The sequence below is a fragment of the Botryllus schlosseri genome, chromosome 3 (assembly GCF_051294905.1).
Source record: "Botryllus schlosseri isolate E-star chromosome 3, Bs_hap1, whole genome shotgun sequence".
NCBI lineage: Eukaryota > Metazoa > Chordata > Ascidiacea > Stolidobranchia > Styelidae > Botryllus > Botryllus schlosseri.
Genome location: NC_137238.1, coordinates 36,221,557 through 36,246,731, shown reverse-complemented (window position 1 = coordinate 36,246,731; position 25,175 = coordinate 36,221,557). Strand labels below are relative to the sequence as shown.

The window sequence follows — 25,175 nt, the reverse complement described above, 5'->3', positions numbered from 1 at the left end:
TAATAAGGTTCAACAGTCTAATTAAGCTTAAATTAGGCTGCATATGAAATATCGTAAGACATACGGCTTGGTGGATTTGATTTTGCTCTACAGAGGGTGGTCACTGCTCACTGTGCTCATCTGCTCAAGCTAAACCGGTAGAGTTCGGAGTATTACAAAGTTTGTAGTACAAAGGCGGTACGAACACGAACTAGGAAAACTTTTCCTAGGGATCGGCAAGCTTAGTGGAATCACCAATATGTCATATATAGGCCTATGCCTTTACGATCTAGACTTGGCCTGAGATCATCAGTCCAAGAACAGGAAAGCGTGTCTATAAGCCTAAATTGTGGAGTTCGCATTACAAACAGGCCTTAGCACTGGTCTCTCTGGCGTCTAATCCTTGGTTAGGTACGCGAGTAAACAACACTTGTTATAGATCTAATGTGCTAATTGTTATAGTTGAAGAAACGCTAAATTCTGCTGTTAACCAACATGAATGTGTGCCAAAATTCCAATATTTCGCATTCAAATATGCCAAATGTCAACACTGGCATCAGCTACTATTACCTACATTCCTACAAGGTCCGTATACAATATCCATACACGGTGGATGTTTCAGAGCAAGTGAGCAACTGATACCGATTCAACTCCTTCTTTTTTCCATGCAGTGATGTAATTATAGGACACTATGATGTAATCCTCTCGTGCGGAAATATTATCTCAAACTTTGCATTGTACACGCATCGGGAACGTTCCTCACCTGTGAACTAGAAAAGCCTAGCTAGTAGCTACCAACAAGCTTTTAGAATTGCTTCCAAACGACAAAATTTACGGGCTCACTGTACTTATATCGTGTTTATTTGAATTATTCCACGTCGGAAAATGTGAGAAAAATGGACAATTTTCATTCGCACTCACCCGGATTTTTCATTCGCACTATTCGCACCACGCTTGCCGTTCGCACTCATCCGGATTTTTCATTCGCACCATTCGCACCACGCTCGTCATTTGCACTGATTTTTTTTTCATTCGCACTAGTGCGAACCGTCACACAGGTTGAAAAGCACTGGTCTATTGCATTAGCTTTTGATGTCGCTATTCAATGCCGCAATCACTCATCGGTACCGTGTTCGTTATTACATCTGTCTCGCATACTTGCACACTGACTGATGAAAACTGTCTATTCATAGTCATAAAAACTGCATGACTGCGAGGCGACACTCTAAAACGCCAAGTAACGGACAGATTTCAAAATATCTCCGTGGAACTGATTTAATTAGTAAACTTTTTATTACACAAATAGCTTCAAACATGTATTTGCGCAGATACCGGGGGCCCCTGGCGGACACTTTATAATTTCAAATATCATACCATATTGCAACATATGATATTTACAGGCTTGAAATCTTTACGTGCAACGCACAAAAGATCTCGGTTCCTTCTCCGTGACAGTCTTTGCTGCGCGTACGCCATTTCGTAGCAGGCATCCGTTAGGCTATACTCAAATCACTCAAGGTAGAGGCGATAATTATATGTAGGTTTCGGGTCGAGTTTTTACGCTACCACAAACACTACAATGCCAGGTTTACATCTCGGCTCTAGTTACAAGCCAACATGCTAATGCAAAGTTTTTCAACGAAATTTGAAATATCACAACAATACCACTCATAAAGAAGACAATATTCATAAACCCAAAACAGCGCTACCGCCACTGTAATATGAAAGAGTAAACAAGAAAATAATGAGATATGAAATGCAAAATGACATGATTTTAGATTGAATTTTAAAAGATAGAACAAAATCAGAAAATACACCAATATCTCGCGTACCGCTAAAGAAAATATACATTGTACAGCGTTGTCAAATGCGAACACAAAGTAACGTCGAAAATACGACCTTCTAACCCAAACTAAGGCTGGCAGGCTAACACAGGCCGAGCGTCGAACGCAAAATATAATGTTTTTGGATAGATAAGTCGTGGGTATGTGGATTTTTGGGGGCTACAAAACGAGCCCCCCTCAGTTTTAAGACCGATTACGCGGAATATAGCGTTTCATTGTCAAAATACGACTGTCACTTTATTTTGTACAAAGACGTATCTGGATTTCAGCAACCTATTGTTTGAAGCAGACTCGAAGGCGGCTCAAAATCATCGCGGTAATGAGCATAATTTGGAGTATTTTGGTGCTAAAACCGGCGTTTTGGGGGTTGAGTGTGATTCGCGATATTCGGGCTGCCTCGTCTTACATACATAGACGAGATCGTCGCAAAATATCAGCCATCCCGTCACATCGACACCAGACTTGCGCAAACTACTCATTTTTAAAACTAGCAAACTAGAACTAGAACTACGGTATAACTTCTCTATTCAAAATGCGCAACTAGAACTAGAACTAGAACTACTCATGTCTCAAAATTCGCAACTAGAACTAGAACTTCTCTATTCAAAACGCGCAACTGGAGCTAGAAATAGAACCCCTCATTTATCAAAATTTGCAACTATAACATGAAGCAGAACTACTCATATTTCAAAACTTGCAACTAGAACTAGACGTATAACTATCTTCAAAAATCCGCAACTAACTAACCAATATCTGGTAATATGAATTATTCAAGTGCAAAAGAGCTTAGAAATATCGTAGACAAAATCGGCGTTTCAAAAGGGCGGGGTTCCAAGTTTGAAACGGGACGTGTTCCGACCCCAAAACCCGCCCCTGACTTAGTCACTGTTAGTAGTGACGGATTTACGCTAGCAATGGCCGCTGGAACATCGCACGACAGAACACAGGCACCGCGGTTTGCGCAAAACTACGGGTTTTCAATTGTCTCGCAACTAAATTATTTTTTATTCTTAAAATGCACAACTAGAACTAGAACTATACTCTCTTTCCAAAATTCACAATTAGAAATAGAGCTACTAAAAAAGGTAACTAGTTTGTTAGTTTGCACAAGTCTGGTGGACGCCATAAAATCAAACGTGTTGCTTAGTTTTGATTTTTTAAGGGACCGCGAGTCATTTTAAAGAATTGTCAAGGTACTGTTTCGTGAATTTTCCTGAAAGGTTTGGGAACCACTGCTTTACACTGAGGTTTAGAAACGACCCCGTGTCTCTGTTTCCGCCCCCACCCTAGCACCGGGGGGCCGTACCATCACAGTGCGTGCGTGCACAAGCGAGACTCAGGGCGACACTCCTTGCCGGTGGGTCCCGATGAGGATACGGGTCACGAAATTGACGATGGCCCGCGCAGGCTGGGCCGGTTCGAGTTCGGCGAATATATGGCATTCGTTGTCGTTAGAGCCTGATATCTTGCGCGCCACGAATCCGAACATCCTGGAATTGAGAGATTCCGAAAATTTTAGTAAATATAATCAAGTTATATCCGATTATTAAAACTCCTAGCTTTGCTATGCGATACTACTGACAATGGTTGGACCCGACGCTACATTATCAATAGAAATTTACGTCGATTTTGGGTAAAAATCCGCAACTAGAGCTAAAACGCCTAATTACTCTCAATCCTCAACTAGAACCAGAACTAGAACTACTCATTTTTTCAAATGCGTAACGACAACTAGAAATAATCACTTTTCAAATTCTGCAACTAGAACTAGAACTAGAACTACTCAAAATCCGCAACTAGAACTAGAACTAGAACTACTCAAAATCCGCAACTAGAACTAGAACTAGATATTTTTCAAAATGACCAACTACAACTAATCATTACTCAAATTCCGCAACAACAACTTAAATTTACTCACTCTTTTCAAAATCTGCAACCAGAACTAGAACTAGAACTACTCAAAATCCGCCACTAGAACTAGAACTACTCACTTTTCAAAATCTGCAGCAAAAACCAGAACTATTCACTTTTCGAAATCTGCAACTACAACTAGAATTACTCGCTACCCAAAGTACGCAACTAGAACTACTCAGAAAATAGTAGTTACCTACTAATTACCAATAGGAACTACATTTGATTTTACAAATTTTCGTCAGTCAATTTCCTGAAATCCTCTTTTAATGAACGTCCCAAAAGGACCACCCACCATGCGTCGGGGCTGCCTTTTGCGGTGGTGGCGTCCCATCGTCTGCCCTGCCGGTCTTTTGCGTTGCTGCCCTGCGGGTCCAGGTCGCAGAATGTCACGGAAGTGGTCGGGTAGTGCCGGCGGAAAAACACTCTGGAAAGAAAAATGGCAAAAGTTTGAAAATTTGGCACGAATAATATTGGGTTAAAAAATTTTGGGTCGAAAAACTTTTACCAGCAAGACCTGACCGGAAAAATTTTGGTGCGAAAAAATTAGGAATTTTTCGGCCTGAAAATCATGACTAGATAGAATTCGGTGCAAAAAATTGGGTGCGAAAATCGTGGCACGAAAAAATCTAGCGCAAAAAACTAAGAACAAAAAGATATACGGTCTGAAAATTTTGAGGCAAAAAAATCGACACGAAAAATTTGGAGTCGTAAGAAAAACGGCGCAAATAAACTTACTTTCTGTGCAGGTCTGTGAGAGTGATCCCTTGGGGCGACACCTTGAAGTGAACCACAGAAGTCTTGTTTGGTTTCGCCTTGGCTGCGGCGCACGTTTTCGTGATAGCGTTTTCAATAGCCTGAAAATAAGTCGCAGTATGAAGACCAGCCTTTTTTGGGCAGCACGATGTTCGCCTTAAAGTTAGAAACTAGAAAATTTTCAGCTTTTCAAAGTTTAGAATAGAATTAGAATTAGGCTACTGGTTCACCCCACCTTGGGTCCTGTCAGGGACTCCATGTCCAAGGAGCCTATGTAGATTACGTTGCAGGCTGCTCCCTGTTTCAGCAGTTCTGCGGCCGCCACCGCGTCGCTCTGGCCGTTCTGGACCTCTTCTGGGACTTCTTGATCTGGCGAGAAGAAAAAATGCGATAAAATTCGAGTTTCAGTGTGATATTATCAATGTTCGCAAGAAAAATGACAAACATAGGTTTAAAAGTGATACTATGAACGTTCGCAAGAATAAAAGCGCTTGAATTAAGATTTCAGATTGATATCATCAATGTTTGGAAGAAGAAAGACAATTTGAATAAGATTTAGCAGTGGTAATATCAAGAAGAAACGGTGAAAAAGGGTTACCAACGTGAACATCAATATGCAACAGAGGAAAAGCGATAAAAATACGAGTTTAGTGTAAAATTATAAATGTTGCGAGAAGAAAGCGACCAAAAATATGACTATAGAATGATATTATCGATGTTGGCATGGAAAAAGAATGGAAACTAGGTTTCAGGGTGTTATTATCAATGTTTGCAAGTAGAAAACAATGAAATAAGATTCAGGGCTAATAACACTAATATAAGGTTTCGTAGTGATATTATCAATGTTAACAAGGAGAAAAATTTGAAAATAAGATTCTTTTGCTAATAGTATCGGCGTTTGCATGACGAACGATTAAAATCAAGGTTTAGAAGATATTATCAATGAGAAGAATACTACCGTAAGGTTTCACAGTGAAATTATCAAGGCCTGTGACAAAATGAATGATAGAAATAAGATACCATAGTGATATTATCATCAATTTTCGCAAGAAGGATAGCGATGAACATATAATTTTAGAGTGATATTATCATTATCCAAGGAGAATAACGATATAAATCAAATTACGGCAATGAGCATGAACACCTGTACGCTATGCCACTGTTATTATCACATCATGCGATAAATATCGAGAAGAACTCACCGGCATCTGGAATGATGAGCTTGCAAGGCAAGGCCAGCGGGGTTATGGAATGCTGGTAGACCAGGGCCGACAAGCTGCCGAATATCGGTTCGTTGGGACATCCTTTCAGCTTCACGCCTTTAGAGCTCATCTCGATCAGGAAGTGGCGTACGTACTCGTTGCTCATGTCGACTGGAATGCGAAATGTTAATTGTTATTTATCTAGATATTGCCAGTTGTCTAATTAGACTAATTAAAGCGAAATGCCCGTAGTCTAATTGTGAAATTTTTCTACGCACTCGTTTCAATTCGAATCTAATTTCTGGTTTTCCTTAAAATGCTACAGTAAAACTGTATAGTACGAAACGAGCCAGGTTTTCGTGGATTTAATGATTCTAATTATAGTCTAATTTGGAATAAACTCTGCAGCCATAATTGTAATGATGTTACATTTGAATTAGCTGCGTAGTTCTATAATTGTAATCTCATTCGGAAAAATTTCGTAGCTATAATTCTAATTCTAATCTGATTTGTAGAAAAACGTGTAAGTATAATTCTAGTTCCAATCTAATTTGAAAAAGAACTGTGTAGCTTTAATTCCAATTCTAGGGTAATTCGGAAAAATCTGTGTAGGTATAATTCTAATTCCAATCTAATTTGAAAAAGAACTGTGTAGCTTTAATTCCAATTCTAGGGTAATTCGGAAAAATCTGTGTAGGTATAATTCTAATTCCAATCTAATTTGAAAAGTAAATTGTGTAGGTATAATTCTAATTCTGGTCGAATTTGAAAAAGACAACTGTGTAGCTATCATTCCAGTTCTAATCCAATTGAATAAAAACACTAACTATAATTCTAATTCCAATCTGATGCGAAAAAACAAACTGTGCAGCTATAATTCTAATTCTAATATAATTTTTAAAAATATGATATTTTCTAGTTGTAGAAGTCTGCTATGAAATATACCACACAAAATCTCTATGCCTGCGACATATTTAATCATACGATTGTTGATATGCACCGTTCTTCCCAATTCCCTACTAGTTGCTGACGATTACCCCTGATGAGTGTCAGCCCAAAATATTCGGGTTCATCTCAATATCAATATATTTTTCATCCTATTTACCTCCAGGTTTAGCTTGAACTGCGGGCGGGAGCCGGTCCACTTTCAGGGCCAGTCCGAACGCGCCGGGAAAGCACCTGCTGTCGCGTATCACGAAACTTCCGGGCGGTTTATCTTGTAGGATAGCGAGAGCCTGGAATTGACATCGATACCCGATATTCAGAGGTCGTGAGCATAGTCATCATCGGCGCTCAAGCAAATTAAGGCTATAAGTTACCCAGCAAATAAAAAGTCACCACTCTACGCCTATAGTGAACTGGAAGCAGTCGAAAATGATAACCACTCGAGTCAGCAGTATAAGGTAAATCTATTCAAGCACACCGAACAAGTAAAATTACTTCGCTAGTGAGTACTGTTCACCCTTGATGTAACTTGACAAAGTTCTATTCTATTACCTGGTCTCTGGTGATGTCTGGCTTGTACCAGAACGCCGACGTGTCTTTAATGAACTTGGGCGCGTTCGAAACGTTGGTCTGCACCAGCTCGGCGCTCAGCCTGTCCAAATCTGTCAACGAAACACGGATGTGACGTATTTTCTAGTGTTTATCACGACATAACCAACGTGCTCTCGCAAATTACATAGCAAAACAAATACGCCCATAGAACCCAACCGCAATGCTAACCTGCCGACGCAGAATTCCTCTCGTAGCTTGACATCTGTCTGGTGAGTCTGGTAGGCGACGCATTGAAATAGTTTGGAGATCGCAGAGCAGGCGACACTGGATAGGGAAGGGTACTACTGCTGGCTGTGAAAATTGGAGCAATTCGAAACGGTTATAATATCGATCTCGGTGCACGATATTGTGAATAATGATAGCAACGTACATGTAAGTGAATTACACTACAAGCAGGTCCCGTAATGTGAGGGAATCGATGTATATATTACGGTTGCATAACATAATAATATACGGCAAGAAAATACTTACACGAAGAGTGTCTCGACCCTGGCACATCAAAAGCTCCGAACGTATCTCTCGGCGTAGTCGGAGTGAACGGCGTCTGCGGGCTGTACGGTGTCGGCGGCGTGCGCACCGTGGGCGTTTGCGGCGTCCCGGCCGCCGAAGGCGTGCTAGGAACGCTCGGCGTGGACGGTGTGGAGAAAAACGCGGACGGGGAGACCCCGTTCGGGGTGCGGGGGCTTTTCGGGGGCACGTTACTGAAAAAATGAATGAATTTACATTATCAATAAGCAGACTTACACCTCATTTTACACACAGGTGATCAGTAACAAAGAAATTTGGCTTTTTCAGACTTAAACTGCTTGCTCAAGGGGTCCTGGGGTTCTGCAGACATCACATATCCCGAATAAATGGGTTTATGGGGTTACCCATTTACGGCATTGTTAAAAACATATCAGATGGGCTAAACCGATAAGCAGTTCTGATATCTGCAGCCATGCATAAGTAATGGATTATATTCTTATACAGCCGAACGCGTCAACTCTATCAAGAGGGCGACAATTCCATTGTGACGAATGAATCGTCCATCATAATCAACACGAAATCGATCAGTATCGCCCCTCTGTCTTTCACGTTGCACGGAAATCGAAGTTTCGCAAACGTGCGGAAATAACATTAGATTTTCAAGAATATTGTAAACGTTAATTGTGTATATCCCAGATTTACGCCATAAAGACGATCTGAAATCAGGTTTTGGTACCAAACTTTGCTCGCATACACCAATTTCACTGGGTGAAACGAGTCTAACACAGCATTTCTGCTGAAAATATATCTCAAATACACATATTTTACCCATGGCTCGATTTGCATCCTACTCTATATGGTGCAAACCTGGTATATACACCTATATTGTACCCATGGCTCGATTTACACCTTAAACGATGGTGCATATATGTCAAATACACCGATTTTCCAATCATGGCCTGATTTGCACCCTATTCTATGGTGCAAACCTGGTATATACCAGACATGGGGTAATCGCGATTAGTAATCGTAATCGATTACGACGATTACAGCATTTTCAAGTAATCGTAATCGCAATCGATTACATTCGAAAAAATCCCGAAGTAATCGTAATCGTAATCGACTACTTCCCATATTTAATCGATTTTTTGTGAAAGAACGATTACTTTTTATTTGTACAAGGACTGTGACAGAAACTGAACACTCGTGAACAAGGAATAGATATTATACTAGTTATTGAGAGCACAAACGTCGGATTTTCTAATGCCACTGCTCATTATTACGTCAGAGGTAGCCTATTAGCTTTGCTCGTTTTAGCGTAAGAAGAGTCCACACATGGTAAATAGATATTAGATGTACAATAGTGTGATTGTAAGAAAACCCATCGTGCTGTATATATCGGGTTATCAATACATTTCAGACACCACTACCTCGCAACAGGATAATTAATCAACTCTCTGTCTAAGTTAAAATAGCAACTTTTGTATTGATGTTTGGTTCTGCTTAGTTAAACTATAGAATGTAATAGTACTAATTCTATAGTTAAATGCAGTTTCAGTTTTGCTGCTTGGCGAGCAGTAGGCCTATATGGTACGAACCTACACCAGACAAAGGCTTGAAATTTTGTACTCGTCAAATAAAATATTACGGTTTCGACAACAAAGCATTAAAATCAACAGCTGCTGATATATATCATAACAGAGCCGTTGTTTTGCCGTTTTCGTAATGGCAGCTTGCATTACATTACCTGCATTAAGTTGAAGGCAGAATTTTATGTTCACTTTCTCTTATTCTCATATTATTCTACTCAAAACGGTCGCTAATCACTATTTCACAATTCTTTACTGAACATTTGGACCTGCCGCCATAGCCATTGGCTTATTTACCATGTTAGCGTGTGTTGTAGCTAAATCAGGATCAAAACCGCAAAAGTTTCCCCCACTCAAACATTGGTCTTGGGCCCCCATAGAGTAGTCAATTTTGAAGTTGAAGATTTAATTTAATCAATAATATTGGTAATTGCATTATATTGCATTTTTAATCCTATCTCAGCGCCCGATGGCCAGATTTACCTGAAGAGCAGGGGGCGCATAATTCATAATTATAATATCTGGTATCTTGCAATAATTACTTTATTGTATGTTGTTAATTCGTGACCTCCGGTCTGTTATATAGCCAAAAGATAGTGATTGTAGTGACCCAAATATAGCAGACTAAAAAAAAAACTTGCGTGAGACGCACTCACAAATTGTCATGTCGAATGCTCTGTGGGTGCCCGGGTGGCATTTTCATCGTGGGCTCAGATTGAAAGGAATGGACTTTTGATCTCGCCCACCCAGCGCGGCTATTGACAATGGACAGTTGGACACATACACTATGTTTCCGTATTTCTTTAGTAGCACACTTCGTGGAGTCTCATGTTGGCCGAAACTGAATATGTCTTTTGATGTGTCGAGAATCGCTATTGTCTGGCACATAAATGCCTATTACTATGAATGATACATGCTTTATTTCTTGAGGGGGAGACGTATGCATTTCCAAATCAAGCTATCTAGAGACATTTAAATCGCAAAGCTCAAAGAGAATTCCCAAGTTAATGAAATCTCCCGAAAATACTCTATAATTTATGTTGGTATACGAAATACTTTTGAGTAGCCTACCGTCCAACCACGCTCCCCACCCTGTTGGGGAATTTGGGTTGCGGCAGTTATGGACCTGGCAAGAATGCAAAACGTTGTGTGCGATAAACCGTCCTTCATAAAATGGGCAATGGGTACATTATGACGTAACAAGGAAATGTCCCATCTTTTGTAGAGACAGTTGTTATATCATTAGGCCTATTAAGCGCAATCCATGTATTGTCTTCCAATATAACTACTACGATGCAAAATAAATGTAATCGTGAGTAATCGTGATTACTTTTCAATGTAATCGTAATCGTAATCGACTACTTCCTGATTTTGCTGTAATCGTAATCGTAATCGCGTGATTCAGAAGTAATCGTAATCGCAATCGATTACATTCATGAAGTAATCACCCCATGTCTGGTATATACACCTATTTTGTACCCATGGTCAGATTTGCATCCTAAACTATGGTGCAAATATGTCAAATGCACCGATTTTCCAACCATGGCTTGATTTGCACCCTGTTTAATGGTGTAACCTGATATATACACCTATTTTGCACCAATTTTTGATTTGCACCGTACACTATGGCGGAAATATGGTAAATGCACCTATTTTCGATCAGAATTGGAAAACTAAATAATTCTAGTTGTCTAATTAGATCAATTAGAGCGAAATGCCTGGAGTTCAGCAGTATTAATTATAATCTGATTCCGTAAAAACAATGTACCCGCATTTCTGACTTGAATTTAAATTGTGAAACCTGAAATTTTCACGCAAATTTACAGCAAGAAACCGATCTCACTTGAATTGAAATTTCGGCTGCGGCTCCATTTTCGGAGTCACCCGCCCGTTGGGTTTCACTGGAACGCTTCCGTTGCTCGAGTCCTGTTGCGTAACAGAGGGCTTCTGTCTGTAGGAGCTGGTGGAAGGCTGGATGTCTCGTTTGACTGAGATCACCTTCGTTCGCACGGCCATTTCGTGCACGTTTCTGCTCACAGTCGGGTAGATGATATGGTTCTGGGATAGATTATTGAAAAATTATTGATAAAATCGATGCGATAAATGCCGGAGACGTGATACAATTGTGGATATGCAATGTTCTCTTCAATTCTATACTAAATGCTGACGATTATGGTTTATTTCAAATAGATATATATTCAATCATGTTCATTAGCTTCCTTGCACAATATAATGACACGCCAAAGCAGTGAGTTAATAATCTTCCACGTAATCGAAGGCCTGGTCTTAATACTTACGCTAACAGCTCTCAAAATATCGCTAAATCCACCGTTCCGTCTAACTTAGACGCTGCAGCTCTATAACGAACGTATCTTACGATATCGCGGCCAATAAAACACTTAATCTCGATACCTGACCGCCGTGCGGCTGGCAAAATTTAGCGCGAGTTCGGGTGAAAGGCTTTATCGCTACATTCTCACGAATATCCGATTTTTGAGTGGGAATTCGCGGACCGTAACTGATCGAAAATTGGTGGCGTTGTTTTCGCACCTCTTGGGGCAAGCTTTGATTGCGTGCATAGATTGCATAACGGCAAATTGCGACGGTATATGTTTAACACAGAAAAAGAAATAGAATAGTAACATAGCATTAAATACTACGGTATGTTCACACTGCAAAGGAATTAGGTTTATTTCGTCTATTTCCACCTCCCAATTTATACACATACATTGATTTACTCCCCATGATAAGGTGTTGGAGGCAAAACACTGCTATTTTCTGCAAATAGCCTACTTTACACCCTATGCTATGGTTAAAATCGGTGAGATACACTTGATATGCACCCTAGGCCAAAGTTTAAATAGGCGAAATACCCATATCTTTTCTTATAGCTTGATCTGTACCTTATGCTAAAGTGTAAATCGGCGAAATGCTCCTATTTTACACACACAGGTTGATTTGCACCCCATGATAAGGTGTTAATCTGCCAAATACTCACATTTTTCACCTATCGTTTGATTTACACCATATCCGGTGTTAAAATGAGATAAATACACCCATTTTACACCATGGCTGGATTTGCACCGTTACGTTATGGTCATAAGCTAGCGAATACACTTATTTTACACGCAGGTATGGATTTGCATCCTACTCTTATCGTGATATCTGCTAAATACACCTATAGCTTGATTTGCACACTATGCTATGGTGGAAATCCTTGGAATACACCTAATGTCCACCCGTGGTTAGATATGCACCTTGCACTATGTGTAATCAGCGAAATATACCTATTTCCAGAGTATGGTTGCGCGACAATGTGAAATACACCTAATTTCCATCCTTGTATCGGTTTGCACTCTACGCTATGATGGAAATCTGGTAAATACACCTATTTCGCACCCACAGTTTGCACCCTACTCTACGGTGAAAATATGTTAAATATATTCCAAACACTTAGCAACAACGCAACGTACCTGCCCGTTCACAAAATGACTTTCGATGTTATTGTTGTTCTCTTCGGGTATCACGCCACGAGAATCCAACCTGAATAATAATAGTAATTTAGTTCTAATCCAATTTGTGAAATGTTTCTATGCTCTAGTGCAGGTGTGGGTGGCCAACCTTTTCGGCCAAAGGGCCACATTCCATTGACGAACCCTCGCGCGGGCCACCAGCCGCGTAAAGCGCGAAAATTTTTCAAAGTTGATAGGTCAATATTATTGTTACTTGAGTTTATTGCGGGTCTGCTGCGTATTTGTGGGCTCAGTTTGCAAGAACTGGACTATTCGGCGCCTGGACAATGTGGACATACCGATATCGAAAGCTTCGGCCAAGATGCGTGAATCATTTTATGCCTATGTTTCATCGTCGACGGTCTTTCTGCGAGCGCAAACGCAAGGTCGCACGTTGGACGACACTTTTTCTCATAATTGCGATTATACTTAGACTTAATCTGGTACATTCGGCGTTCTTTCATTTTCAGGAGGGGTTAACAATAATATAAGCAAGAAATCGAGTGACAACATATTATGGGAAGCGTGAAGAAATTTTTTTCTTGATATAAATCTACCGCAGAGTATTCTGCTTTATTGTGATTTACGAAGATCTACCAAAATTTGACTGGTCCATGGATATGCCAATGCGTCAGAACTGATATTTTAGTCGTCACGTCCCAAGTGTTGCGGCCAGACTAATCAAATTTTTGACTGGCCATGCAGGTTCGCAATCTGGGAAATCCATTTTTTGTAATATTATTAATTTCTAAAATTACCTCGCGGGCCACTCAAAACCTTCTCGCGGGCCACATATGGCCCGCGGGCCATGGGTTGGCCGGCCCTGCTCTGATGCGTATTTTAATTTAATTTCTAGTTTTCCAGAAAATGCTACGGGATAACTGTATAGTGCGAAACGAGACAAGCTTGGTGTACAGAAATTTGCCATTCTCGTGCTTGTGAGATTCAACCAGCATTTGATATCAACTCAACTTGATTTTCGCAGCATTTCGTTTTAATTAGGAATTTCCCATCCAAGTTTCTGCGAATGCAGTCATTCTAATTTTAATGTATTCTGGAAAAATGTGTAGCTATGATTCTAATTTTAATGTTAATTGAAAAAATATGTGCTTCAATTTCTAATTGTAATCTAGATCGAAATCATGCGTAGCTGTATTTTGAATTCTAATTTAATTTGAAAAACTGCGTTGCTGTGCATTTACAATCTAATTGATAATTTTGGTAATTCTAATTTCTAATCAAATTTTGATGGGAAAAATTGTTCCAATCTAATTTGGAAAAAATGTAAAGTTGTCAGACTAATTCAATTCGATTTGATAGTATATTCATATTAAAATGAACCCGAATATTTTCGGCTGACACTCGTCAGGGGTAATCGTCAGCAACTAGTAGAGAATTCGAAAGAACAGCGTATATCAACAATCGTAACACAAAATATGACGTCACCAGAACCGTCATTAGAACACGCTCGATGAAAAGCTCACCCTTAACTCACCCGCTCAAGATTGATGCGGACCAATCAAAGGCCATAAATTCTGCAATTGGCAAACACTTGTTGGATAATCCCGCCTGTGCGAAAAATTATCGAGACGACATATTTCGCATACTCGGAAAGGGTCGCTCACACTTTCATTTGTGCGCCTTGGAGTCGACTTTTATCAAAATACACCAGCCAAGGCTGTGTCAACAAAAAGAGTTCGTGTATCATCTAAAATAGTACATTGAACGCTCTCGTATTCGACATTTCGTGCTGGTGACGTCATATTTTGTGTTACGATTGTTGATATACAATGTTCTTTCCAATTCTCTACTAGTTGCTGACGATTACCCCTGACGAGTGTCAGCCGAAAATATTCGGGTTCATTTTAATATAAATATACTTTTCAATTGTATATTGAAGTTCTGTACCTCAAAGAAGCTCTTCAAATAATTCAATTCGGAAACACGCATAGCTTTAATCTAATTTGGAACAATTGACAGTTTATGTAGCAGCCCGAATCAGAGAGCCAATTTATAACAAAGAACCGTCGCCAGAATTCAGGGCACGGTCCAAAAAAACTCCGGATAAAAAACCAAATTTTCTGCCATGTACAAAAAGTTTGAAGGCACTCACTTTTCGTCCGCGATTAATTCCGATTCTTTCGTGCGACCATTTCGATACCTGGTGCCCTCGTGCGGGTTAGGCAGCGGATCTGCAAACAACAAGAGGTGGCGACGCGTCATCAAAGCTGTCAGCACGGAGGATAATTTACGATGAGCCGTTATCGTAATTCGCAATACAAAAAGAATACAAAAGCCCTAGCGTTGACAGAATTTATCGACATCGAACTTTAAAATATCGGTATCGGTCGCTAGACATACACAAAAATATCGGTGATTTTCGTGACGTCAGAACTATAATGTTCGCTCTACTGGGACTATTGATATCTTTGACATATTGATATATATTTTTAAGGCTTGAAAGTGAATGTAAAATCTTTAATTTGTACACAAACACAACTATAAATAGCGATTCCAAAATATTCGAGATCTACTTTCGCGAAGAAAACACTGAAAATTGTCAAGCAGAAGTAGTTTAAAACTACAAACACTTGAGTAATTGGTGCGAGTAGGCGTAACCTACTTGAGTGGTCTGCAAAATTACAAGTACTTCCTCAATGATTACCTCTGCTCGCAAAACGTACGAGAGCCTTGGATAACTAGGTAATTATAGTTATCTAATTACACTAACGAGAGCGAAATGCCGGTATTCGAATTAGATAATTTAACTTGTGAAATGTTGTGATGCTTTAATTGTAATTGTAATCTAATTAGCGAAATGTTTCGATGATCTAATTCTAATTCTAATCTACTTACTGAAATGCTTTGATGCTTTAATGATAATAGTAATAATAATTATAATTAGTGAAATGTTTCGATGCATTATTTAATTCCAAGTAGTTTAAGTATAAACTTGCATCAAAGAATATGTATCTTCATATAATATGTATCTTTTGTGAGGCAGTAAGCAAAGAATATAAGGCCAATTCTACACCACATAAAGGCGATTTGGTATTTTTGCGGCCATATCTATTTGATTGCACTTTGTGACATTGCTGTGAGTTGATAACCACTTCATATATGTTTTTTGTACTACATTTCCCGTATGCTGCGATACCACCAATCGAGGTTTCAAGGCTTCCACAGTGGAAAATAGCATCAAAACAATAATTCTCATTGATAAATTCAATCTTAGTTGCAAGCAGAGTATAATTTCATAGCGCCTAGCCCTGTAGGAATAACACTGCGAATTCTTTTTCCACAAACGTTATGCCGCTAATGTTATTCGAGTCCTACAGACCGAATCGGGCGATTAGATTGAGTTTATTAGCGGGCTGCAAATAGATTTCTTCGCGTTTAACGAAAACAAACTTCGGCCCATTCTCACAGATCCATAACACCGGCTGGAATCGGTGATTTCCAGCGACATATCCGCTTTACGTACGCGCGATATCGTGAAAACATAGACACTCCTTACAGGCGGTTTCGACTACGAGAAATTCTGACGACCGCCGTTTGTTTTGACGCAGGCGAAACACGACCGATTTTGAAAAAGTCATCTTAATCGCTTTCATTACAGATATTGCATCGCCGTACAAAATCTCGTGGCGTGTGGATTTACATAATTCGGATATATACACGCGGGCGAACTGCGACTTTGGAATACTATTCCGCAGTGAAAATCGACAGTATTTAATCGTGAAAGCAGCCGGTGTACTACAGTCTGCGTTGGAGATTACCGTAACACGATCTGACTTATTGATGGCACCCATATACAGAGACATAACTACCGATTTGTACAATAAGAGGATGTTCAAAAATGACTTTTTCTCTCAAATTGTGCTGGATAAAATTGTTAGGTTACCTAATTAAAGGCTGCGCACCAACTTTGGTGCATTTCCAACCCATAGAGGCATTACAATACGAGAAAAAACCATTGGATTTATTTAATAAAAATAATCTTACTGGCTACCCCATGAAATTGTTAAGTTGTCCAAAAAAAAACGATGCACACAAAATCTGTCTCAATTCCAACCAGTAGAAGCAAAGTTATTGGTGTGAAAAATTTTGGGTTTGGAAAATATAGTAGGCCTATTTACGGTGGCAAATTCTTTAATTAAATACCATGATTTGAAATCTCAGATTTTGAACATCAATAGCTTCGTTTCTGCCGGTACGAATTTAGTCAAATTCGTGGTTCATCGTTTTTTCAGACAACCTAACAATTTCCTGCGGCAACCAATAGCCAGCGAAATTTGAAAAAAAAAGTCATTTTTGAACACCCCTATAATGTACAAACTACTAATCTAGCTGGTTAACGGCCAAGTAAGTACCGTTTTTTAGTAGTTCTAGTTCTAGTTGCGGCTCATAAAAAGTGAGTAGTTTTAGTTCTAGGGCATTTTGAAAACTGAGTAGTTTTAGTTCTAGTCGCGAGCGACGTAAGGTTCTATTGATGGTTGGTGGCGTATAGTTCTTGGGCGAATAAAAGAGTGACAATTATCACGCACCACGATTATCACCAATCAAAATACATTGTAATCTACTGTATGACTTTTAAAAGAGACATAGAATCGCGGGTATCAAAAGAAATATGACGACGAATTCCATGCAGTGATAGTGAACTTCGATTTCGTACTATCAGTTGATATTATTGTATGGCTGTTTGCGAATTATGATGTCAAGATTTGTGTCTGATTAAAAGACTACACTGCAAATACCCAGGGTTGTAATGACTCGAGTCATTTACTCAAAATACTGAAAGGACTCGACTCGAGTCAATCTGTTTATTGACTCGACGTAAGTCATTGCGCATAACTCGGACCATGTCATATGACTCGAGACCCAGACGGTCGAGACCGACATTTCATTGTAATTTCCAAGAATAGTGAAGTAACCACACTATTGGGATTTCATCTATTGATACTGGCACTTAAAAACGCGACCAGAAACTGCTAAAAGTGAAGAAAATTAGTATAAATGCGAACTATTCGATATCACCATCAGAGTTATAAAAAGTGGGTTTAACAAGACTTTAACTGGAAACTCAGCAGTCAACACAATAAATTGGACTCAAACTCGAGTGATAATACCATGACTCGGACTCGAACCTCTGCTCGCTGACTTGGACTCGGACTTGACTCGGTGGTGAATTGAAATTGACTCGACTTGAGTCAAAACTATCAAAGTGAAATGGACTTGTGACTCGGAGCCTTGTGACTTGGTTACAGTCCCGCATACCTTCCTATCTATACACTGTATCGCAATCTCGTGGTGTTTTGAAATGTATTAATAAGCATTAATGAAGTATGAACCGAATTGAACTGTTATGTCCGCGGGATTACTCCACATTTGCATAATCCACAAGTTTTACCGGATGTGAGTAATAAACCCGGATTGAACCTGGCCCACGCATATACAAAGCCTGTATATGCGGCACTGTAGTATAAGTCGCAATGGTATAATAAACACCGGACGACAATATCCGATAACAGGCTTGGACAACTGAATAATTCCAGGTTGGCTAATTAGACAGGATAGTGACGCCAAGCCAATTCTAATCCAATTTGTGAAACGTGTCTATGCACTCATTTTAATCCTAATCTAATTTCTGGCTATCCTGAAAATGCTACAGGGAACTGTATAGTAGGGCTCTTCAAAAATGACTTTTTTTCTCAAATCGTACTGGCTACTTGATAAAATCATTAGGTTACCTAATTTAAGCCTACACACCAAATTTGGTTCATTTCCAACCAGTAGCCGCATTGCCACAGGAGAAGAAAGTTGCTATTTAATATATAAAAATAACTAACAACAAATTTGAAAATTTTCTGTTCACCCCATGAACGTGTTAGGTTGTCTATAGAAACGATGTTCACCAAATTTGGCTCAATTCCAACCAGTGGAAGCGCAGTTATGGCCGTCGAAAAATTTGGGTTATAAATAGAATAGTATTTACGGTGACCAATTCTTGATTATTTATTATAGTGGTGCCCACCGTAAACACTATTTTATCTAAATCCAAATTTTTCGACAGCCATAACTCCGCTTCCACTGGTTGGAATTGAACCAAATTTGGTGAACATCGTTTACACAACCTAACACTTTCATGCTATTTATTTTTATATAATAAATGGAAACTTTCTTCTCCTGTAGCAATGCGGCTACTGGTTGGAATTGAACCAAATTTGGTGTGTAGGCGTAAATTAGGTAACCTAACGATTTTATCAAGTAGCCAGTACGATTTGAGAAAAAAAGTCATTTTTGAAGAGCCCTACTGTATTTTTACTGTATTTATACCTAATTGGAAATAGAACTATGTCTTGTTATGGAATGATACGCAACTTTCAACTAACAGTAAATATATCATCGAGAACTGTAGGTTTCCCACTGTGGAAGTCTTAAAACCTGGATTTGTCGTATCGTTGCATACGAAACATATAGTACAAAAACACGCACGTTTGCGGAAATGATATTATGTGAAGTTATGATCAACTAATCTAATTCAGAATTGTTAGCGAATTCAGTAATTCTAATCTAATTCTGTAAAAATCTGTGTCGCTATAATTCTAACTGTAACCTATTTCGCAAACGCAGAAATTTCCTATAGCTCTCAAATTGTACGCATTCGGCTACACGATCTTCCCCATCACTAGCATTGACCAGTGTTAATACTTCCTGAACCTTGCACCAAATCTAACTGCGGTCAACTAACTGTCTTGAAAACCGCATTTTCGATCCCGACACCATCCGTAAACAGAGATAATCCACCCAAAATCACAGCAAACTTATCTCCCTCGTAATTTCTAGCCTGCCTTTTAGCAGCCGACTATAGTCTATTTTGTATACGCTATAATTCCAAGTCCCTAAACATCCTAGACCGAGTATATTACGCCCCGGGGTATTCGCGCTTAGAAGAAAATAAATGATTGGTATTTGTTTTAGGAAATCGATACGTTTTGCTGTGATTTTCAGCGCTGGTCGCGTAGATTGTTACTACATAAGATTTATGTTCCCGTGGTTAGGATTTTCGGCGACGTCCACTCGCCAAGACTTTTCAGCGTTTTACCCAAAACCAGGCCTGCAATACCCACGTTTAAATTACTTGAAAAAAATACTTGTACTTTAGCAGATATTTACGAGCGTAATTCTACTTCCCAGCGGGTCGCCTCAATCAGCGCATAATTGACGAGGCAGTCCACAAGCTAACAGAAATTGTCGCGCGTTTTTAGCAGTTTATCGTAGGACTCGGGCGCGCCGCTAACCGAGACAAAACGTCAAGTAATACGAAAGTGGGAGAGAAAGGGTATTTTGGGAACAGACAATGTTCTAAATTATAGTAGATTACCTAATCGGGTTAAATCTATGTACAAATGCAAATGCAACAAGGATCAGGTAATCTTGCTCGTGTTAAAGTCTCTATACCCATAAACAAATGTCAATTACAGTATATAAAAATATAGATTTAGATAGATTTTATTCAGTAATGACTTGCTAACAAAGCTGTAGAAGAGCTTCTTGGAGGTACAGAACTTCAATATACAATTGCATAGTAGGCTATATTGATATTGAAATGAACCCGAATGTTTTCAGCTGACACTCTTCAGGGGTAATCGTCAGCAACTAGTAACGAAATGGAAAGAACATCGTATATCAACAACCGTATCACAAAATATGATGTCACCGGCATGAAATGTCGAATTTGAAATTTGAGATTCGAAACAACGGCGCGAAGAAAAAATAGGAACAATATGCGAATGTATTCAGAATAAGGGATAACAGCTTCTTTGAGGTACAGAACTTCAATATACAATTGAATAGTATATTCATATTAAATGAACCCGAATATTTTCGGCTGACACTCGTCAGGGGTAATCGTCAGCAACTAGTTGCTGACGATTACCCCTGACGAGTGTCAGCCGAAAATATTCGGGTTCATTTAATATGAATATACTATTCAATAAGGGATAAGCAAATTACTTTCTCCGAGAAGACAATAAGGGATTTTTCGGGGGGTAGAGTCAAGCTTGTAAAGGGGGAGGGTTCTCTGATTCTACCTCCTGTCTATACGCCATTGCTTGGGCGGGTACTTTTAAAATTGCAAAATGAATAACACAAGTCGAATGGTGGCATTACCAACAGGCGCGATCGTCGAAATATATTCAGTCACCATGCGGTTGTGACAACTTCACCAGTAAAAGTGCTGCATACACATCCCAAAATCTAGTTCCACCATTAAAAATCCAAATTGAACAAAAGTCAGTATACAGATTTTTGTACAGAGCTAAAACATAATCACTTGGATATGTATCACAGAGTTTGCGGGTCAAGCAAGTTCGCCGGAACACCATAGCTGGTGTCCAGCACTTCAAACATAGACACTTCACTTGGCAATTGTCAGCCGAAGCAACAATGGGATCGATTATGACGTAGGGACTTGACGGATTACTTGAATGGGCCGCGGCTAAATCGTGGGAAAGTATCGGCCTTGTTTTATAACGGGTGGGGGCATATCGGGGCAAATGGTCAGTAACGAATTACTTCTTCATACTCAAGCGATTATCAAACTTGTCCTGTAAGCGTAAATCTGTCACGTTTTATTGATAAAAAAATATCGGCGGCCAACTGCATAAAATTGATGAGTTGTCTACAAAAGTAACGCAAAACAAATTCGTCGCAACTCCAACCAGTAGAAGCGAAGTTATTTGAGTTTTTCATCAATGATTCTGGGATCAGCCACAGTACAGGTTATTTTTGCGAATCCAAAATTTTTAACCGCAATAACTTCGCTTCTACCGGTAGGAATTGGGCAAAAATTGGTACGCGTCGTTTTTTTACACAGCTTACCGTAACAATTTCGGGGGGTTAACGGTGAGATTTGAAAAAAAAAAATGAGGCCGATTTTATATTAAATTCAGAATTTTCAAACTATTAGGCTATAAGGACAAGTACCCGTGCACCTTCGCGTGTATTGGTTCAATTCAATATTCAGGTCATGTCACGGAGGCTATATTTCATAAATTCAATAAATTTTGACCTATACGCTAACATTACGTAACGTCACTCACGCGGTATTTACACAGGATCTATAAATTAGACTTCAAACCAAAGCCGAAATGAGATTACATCGTATCCCAGTAACTGAGCTTACAAACGGGACTGTACGAATTCCACGCAACGTGAAACTTGGACATCTTGAAAATTGTTAACTGTTACAAAATACATTACAACTGGAATTATAGCTAGACAGTTTATTCCAAATTAAATTTAAATTAAACTACTGAATTCGCAAAAACTTGAAAATTAAATTAAGTTAAGAATCCAAAATAACTAGAGTCATATCTACAGATTTTAAATTAGACTAGAATTAGCACTAGGAAATTGAATTAAATTACGAAATCGAAAGAATTAGAATTATAGCTACACAGTTCTTACCAAATTAAATTTAAATTTAAATCACTGAATTCGCAAAAACTTGAAAATTCAATTCAATTCTGAATCCAAAATAATTAGAATTATATACCGTATACACAGTTGATTTCAACTCTGAATCAGAATTTTTAAAAATTGACTCAAGTTCCGTTAATATCAATGCGAATGTCATTCCCATATCCATGAGGATTGCAAATGTCTGTACAGCAAGCTTGGCTCGTTTCTCCTGTAGCATTTTCAGGAAAACCAGAAATTAGATTAGAATTAAAATGAGATCAAAGTAACATTTCACAAATTAGATTAAAATTAGATTACCACCATCTAATTCGAGAATTAGAATTATCAAGCTGACCAAGTCTGGCTGATATAGAATTTCGGTAACGCGATATGATAAATCGTTGATATGTGATGTCATGACGCGCGACTTCGCCAAGGCAGCGCGCGAAACACTGTGACATAACAGATTTACTACCGCGGTATTTCTCGCGCACGCAATTTCACAATTCATAAAAACAATGACATCTCGAATCATTTCGAATTATGTATGCAGACTTGTGCGAACTACCAATTTAGTTAGTTGACAGTCAACTAAGCAACGTGTTTTGAGTAGTTCTAGTTCTAGTTGCGTGTTGTGAAAAGTGGGTGGTTGTAGTTCTAGTTTTAGTTGCAAGTGTTAAAAGGTGAGTAGTTCGAGTTGTAGTCGATAATTTTGAAAAGTGGGTAGTTGTAGTTCTAGTTCTATTTGCAAATATTGGAAAGTTAGCAGTTCTAGATCTAGTTCTAGCTGAGACTTTGAAAAATTAGTAGTTCTAGTTCTAGTTGCTAGTAATGAAAAGTGGGTAGTTCTAGTTCTAGTTGCGAGTTGCGAGTTTTAAAAATGGAGTACGGGAGTTCTAGTTCTAGTTCAAATTTAAAAAGTGAGTATAGTTCTAGTTCAAGTTGCAAGTTTTCAAAAGTGAGTTCTAGTTCTAGTTCAAATTCAAAAAACTTTCTTCTCCTGTAGCAAAGCGGTTACTGGCCGGAATTGAACCAAATTTTGTGTGTGGGCTTAAATTAGGTAACCTAACAATTTCACCAAGTAGCCAGTACGATTTGAGAAAAAAAGTCATTTTTGAACACCCCTAGCCTACATATAACACGTTTGATCTTGTTAGATCAACGCAGACGCTAGACGCAGTATACCCAGTTTAAGAGCAAATACTACCAAATTCTCTTTGCATATGCTAAAACGTTATAGCTTATAACGACCGTTATGTGATACTCTTGTTTCGTTAAACGATTCCAATGAATTTGTATTTTTTGTACAACGCACTGTAAATGTACGTAATATATTCCGCAATTCAAAATACTGTGTGCATACTCTACTAGCGCCAAATAGACTATTCACTGGATTTCATGTTCTGTATCTTTGTCAATTATATTTTTGTAATTTATGCATTCATTGATCAATCTATTGATATATATGGGATATATATAGCTGTGATTAGGGTTGGATTTAAAACAAACGATGTTTTAAAACACTTTGCCTAAAACTTGTTTTATACAGTGTTTCAAACATAATTTCAATTTGTAAAATTATGCCATAATTGTGTAAATACATTCCAAAAATCATGTTGTATGAGCCTACGGACAATTACCGCCGGATACAGCCGACGTATATCGATCGATATGGGATGGTTGGCATCGTCAAAATAGTCCGTTCAACAGCAATAGTGCAGATATTTCGCCAAAGGGGCTATAATTACCCTATATTCTCAATTGTCAAAGTCAATCCACTATGACGTGACAATTGAATATTCGTGACGCCATGGCCTGGATTTTTGTTTTAAGTGCAACCCTATCTGTGATATATCTTACCATATTCTGCTTGTTTATGACTCTGGAAAAGTAGATAAATCTTGCAGGGTTGTAATGACTCGAGTCATGACTCGACTCGAGTCTGACTCGAGTCACGATTTTCTGATGACTCGACTTGACTCGAGTCATTTTTTCAAAATACGGAAATGACTCGACTCGAGTCGAGTCAATCAGTGTATTGACTCGACTTGGACTCGAGTCATTGCGCATGACTCGAGCCAAGTTTTTTAGTTGCCGACTATGTTACGTGGGTGGTGACAGAATTCAAGACCTTCTAGCCCCTTGTCGCCTACCAATCTATACAGATTTCGCTATACCGATTGGTAATTAGCTGAATATGAATTATATATACCGATTTATAGGTTGATAAGAGCATTCTGAAATCGCGATATGTCAAACATCATATGATTGTTGACTTACAATGTTCTTTTCAATTCTTTACTAGTTGCTGACGATTACCCCTGACGAGTGTCAGCCGAAAATATTCGGGTATAATTCAATATCAATATATCATTCAAATATCACACAATGAAAATAGGAAATTAATACTAATTAGTTACCTTTCGGATCTCTGCTCAAGTACGCGTGGGCGTGTCCTGCGTTGTCAGCCGACTTGATACGCATCACCAATGTATCCTCGAGTATATTCCGTTCAGTTAAAGACTCCGGGTATATACTATTCCAAAAAAACTACGATATACTTATTAATGAAGGCTGTACCGGCGTACGATGATTTATATCTGTTAAACGGAAATTCGAAATAGTAAAAGCGCACATGGAAGACATTCGTGCAACGCATTGCCGTACGATGACTGTTGTTCGAGTATTTTCGACTCGTGGTAAACAGAAGTGTGATTGCGACACGTAACGTAATAATTCACTCGGCATCCTGACATTTTTGAAACCGGGCATTTGTATATTAGGGCGTCTTTTTACAGGCAACTTGATAAAACTGTTAGGTTTCCTAAAAATACGATGCACACCAACTCTGGGTCAATTCCAACTTATAGACCAGCTATAAATTTGTATTTT

General features: G+C 38.9%; 1 protein-coding gene across 2 annotated transcripts; it reads right to left on the bottom strand.

The window, feature by feature from the left end:
• Positions 1–1,228: 1,228 nt before the first annotated feature.
• Positions 1,229–25,014, bottom strand: LOC145436445 (uncharacterized). 2 transcript variants are annotated; one of them, XR_013914314.1, is made up of 14 exons: positions 24,704–25,014; positions 14,932–15,010; positions 12,780–12,849; positions 11,150–11,364; positions 7,721–7,950; positions 7,418–7,540; positions 7,190–7,299; positions 6,798–6,927; positions 5,693–5,863; positions 4,726–4,859; positions 4,473–4,591; positions 4,030–4,161; positions 2,365–3,313; positions 1,229–2,318 (listed from the first exon to the last, which is right to left on the bottom strand). XR_013914314.1 is itself a non-coding variant. In XM_080313790.1 (13 exons), the coding sequence occupies exons 1-13, from the start codon at positions 24,765–24,767 to the stop codon at positions 3,160–3,162; spliced, it is 1,731 nt and encodes a 576-aa protein (XP_080169916.1). In that variant the 5' UTR covers positions 24,768–25,014; the 3' UTR covers positions 1,229–3,159. The 2 variants fall into 2 exon arrangements, 1 of the variants encoding a protein (XP_080169916.1); XM_080313790.1 differs by having other exon boundaries at positions 1,229–3,313.
• Positions 25,015–25,175: the final 161 nt, after the last annotated feature.

Bases quoted from the DNA above. Each gene is read 5' to 3' on its own strand.
- LOC145436445 (XM_080313790.1), bottom strand. From the start codon at position 24,767: ATGCGTATCAAGTCGGCTGACAACGCAGGACACGCCCACGCGTACTTG. The intron at 7,541-7,720 runs GTAAGTATTTTC...CAATTTTCACAG, and splicing joins AGGGTCGAGACACTCTTCGT to CCAGCAGTAGTACCCTTCCC. The intron at 6,928-7,189 runs GTAATAGAATAG...TGTCAATTCCAG, and splicing joins CAGACATCACCAGAGACCAG to GCTCTCGCTATCCTACAAGA.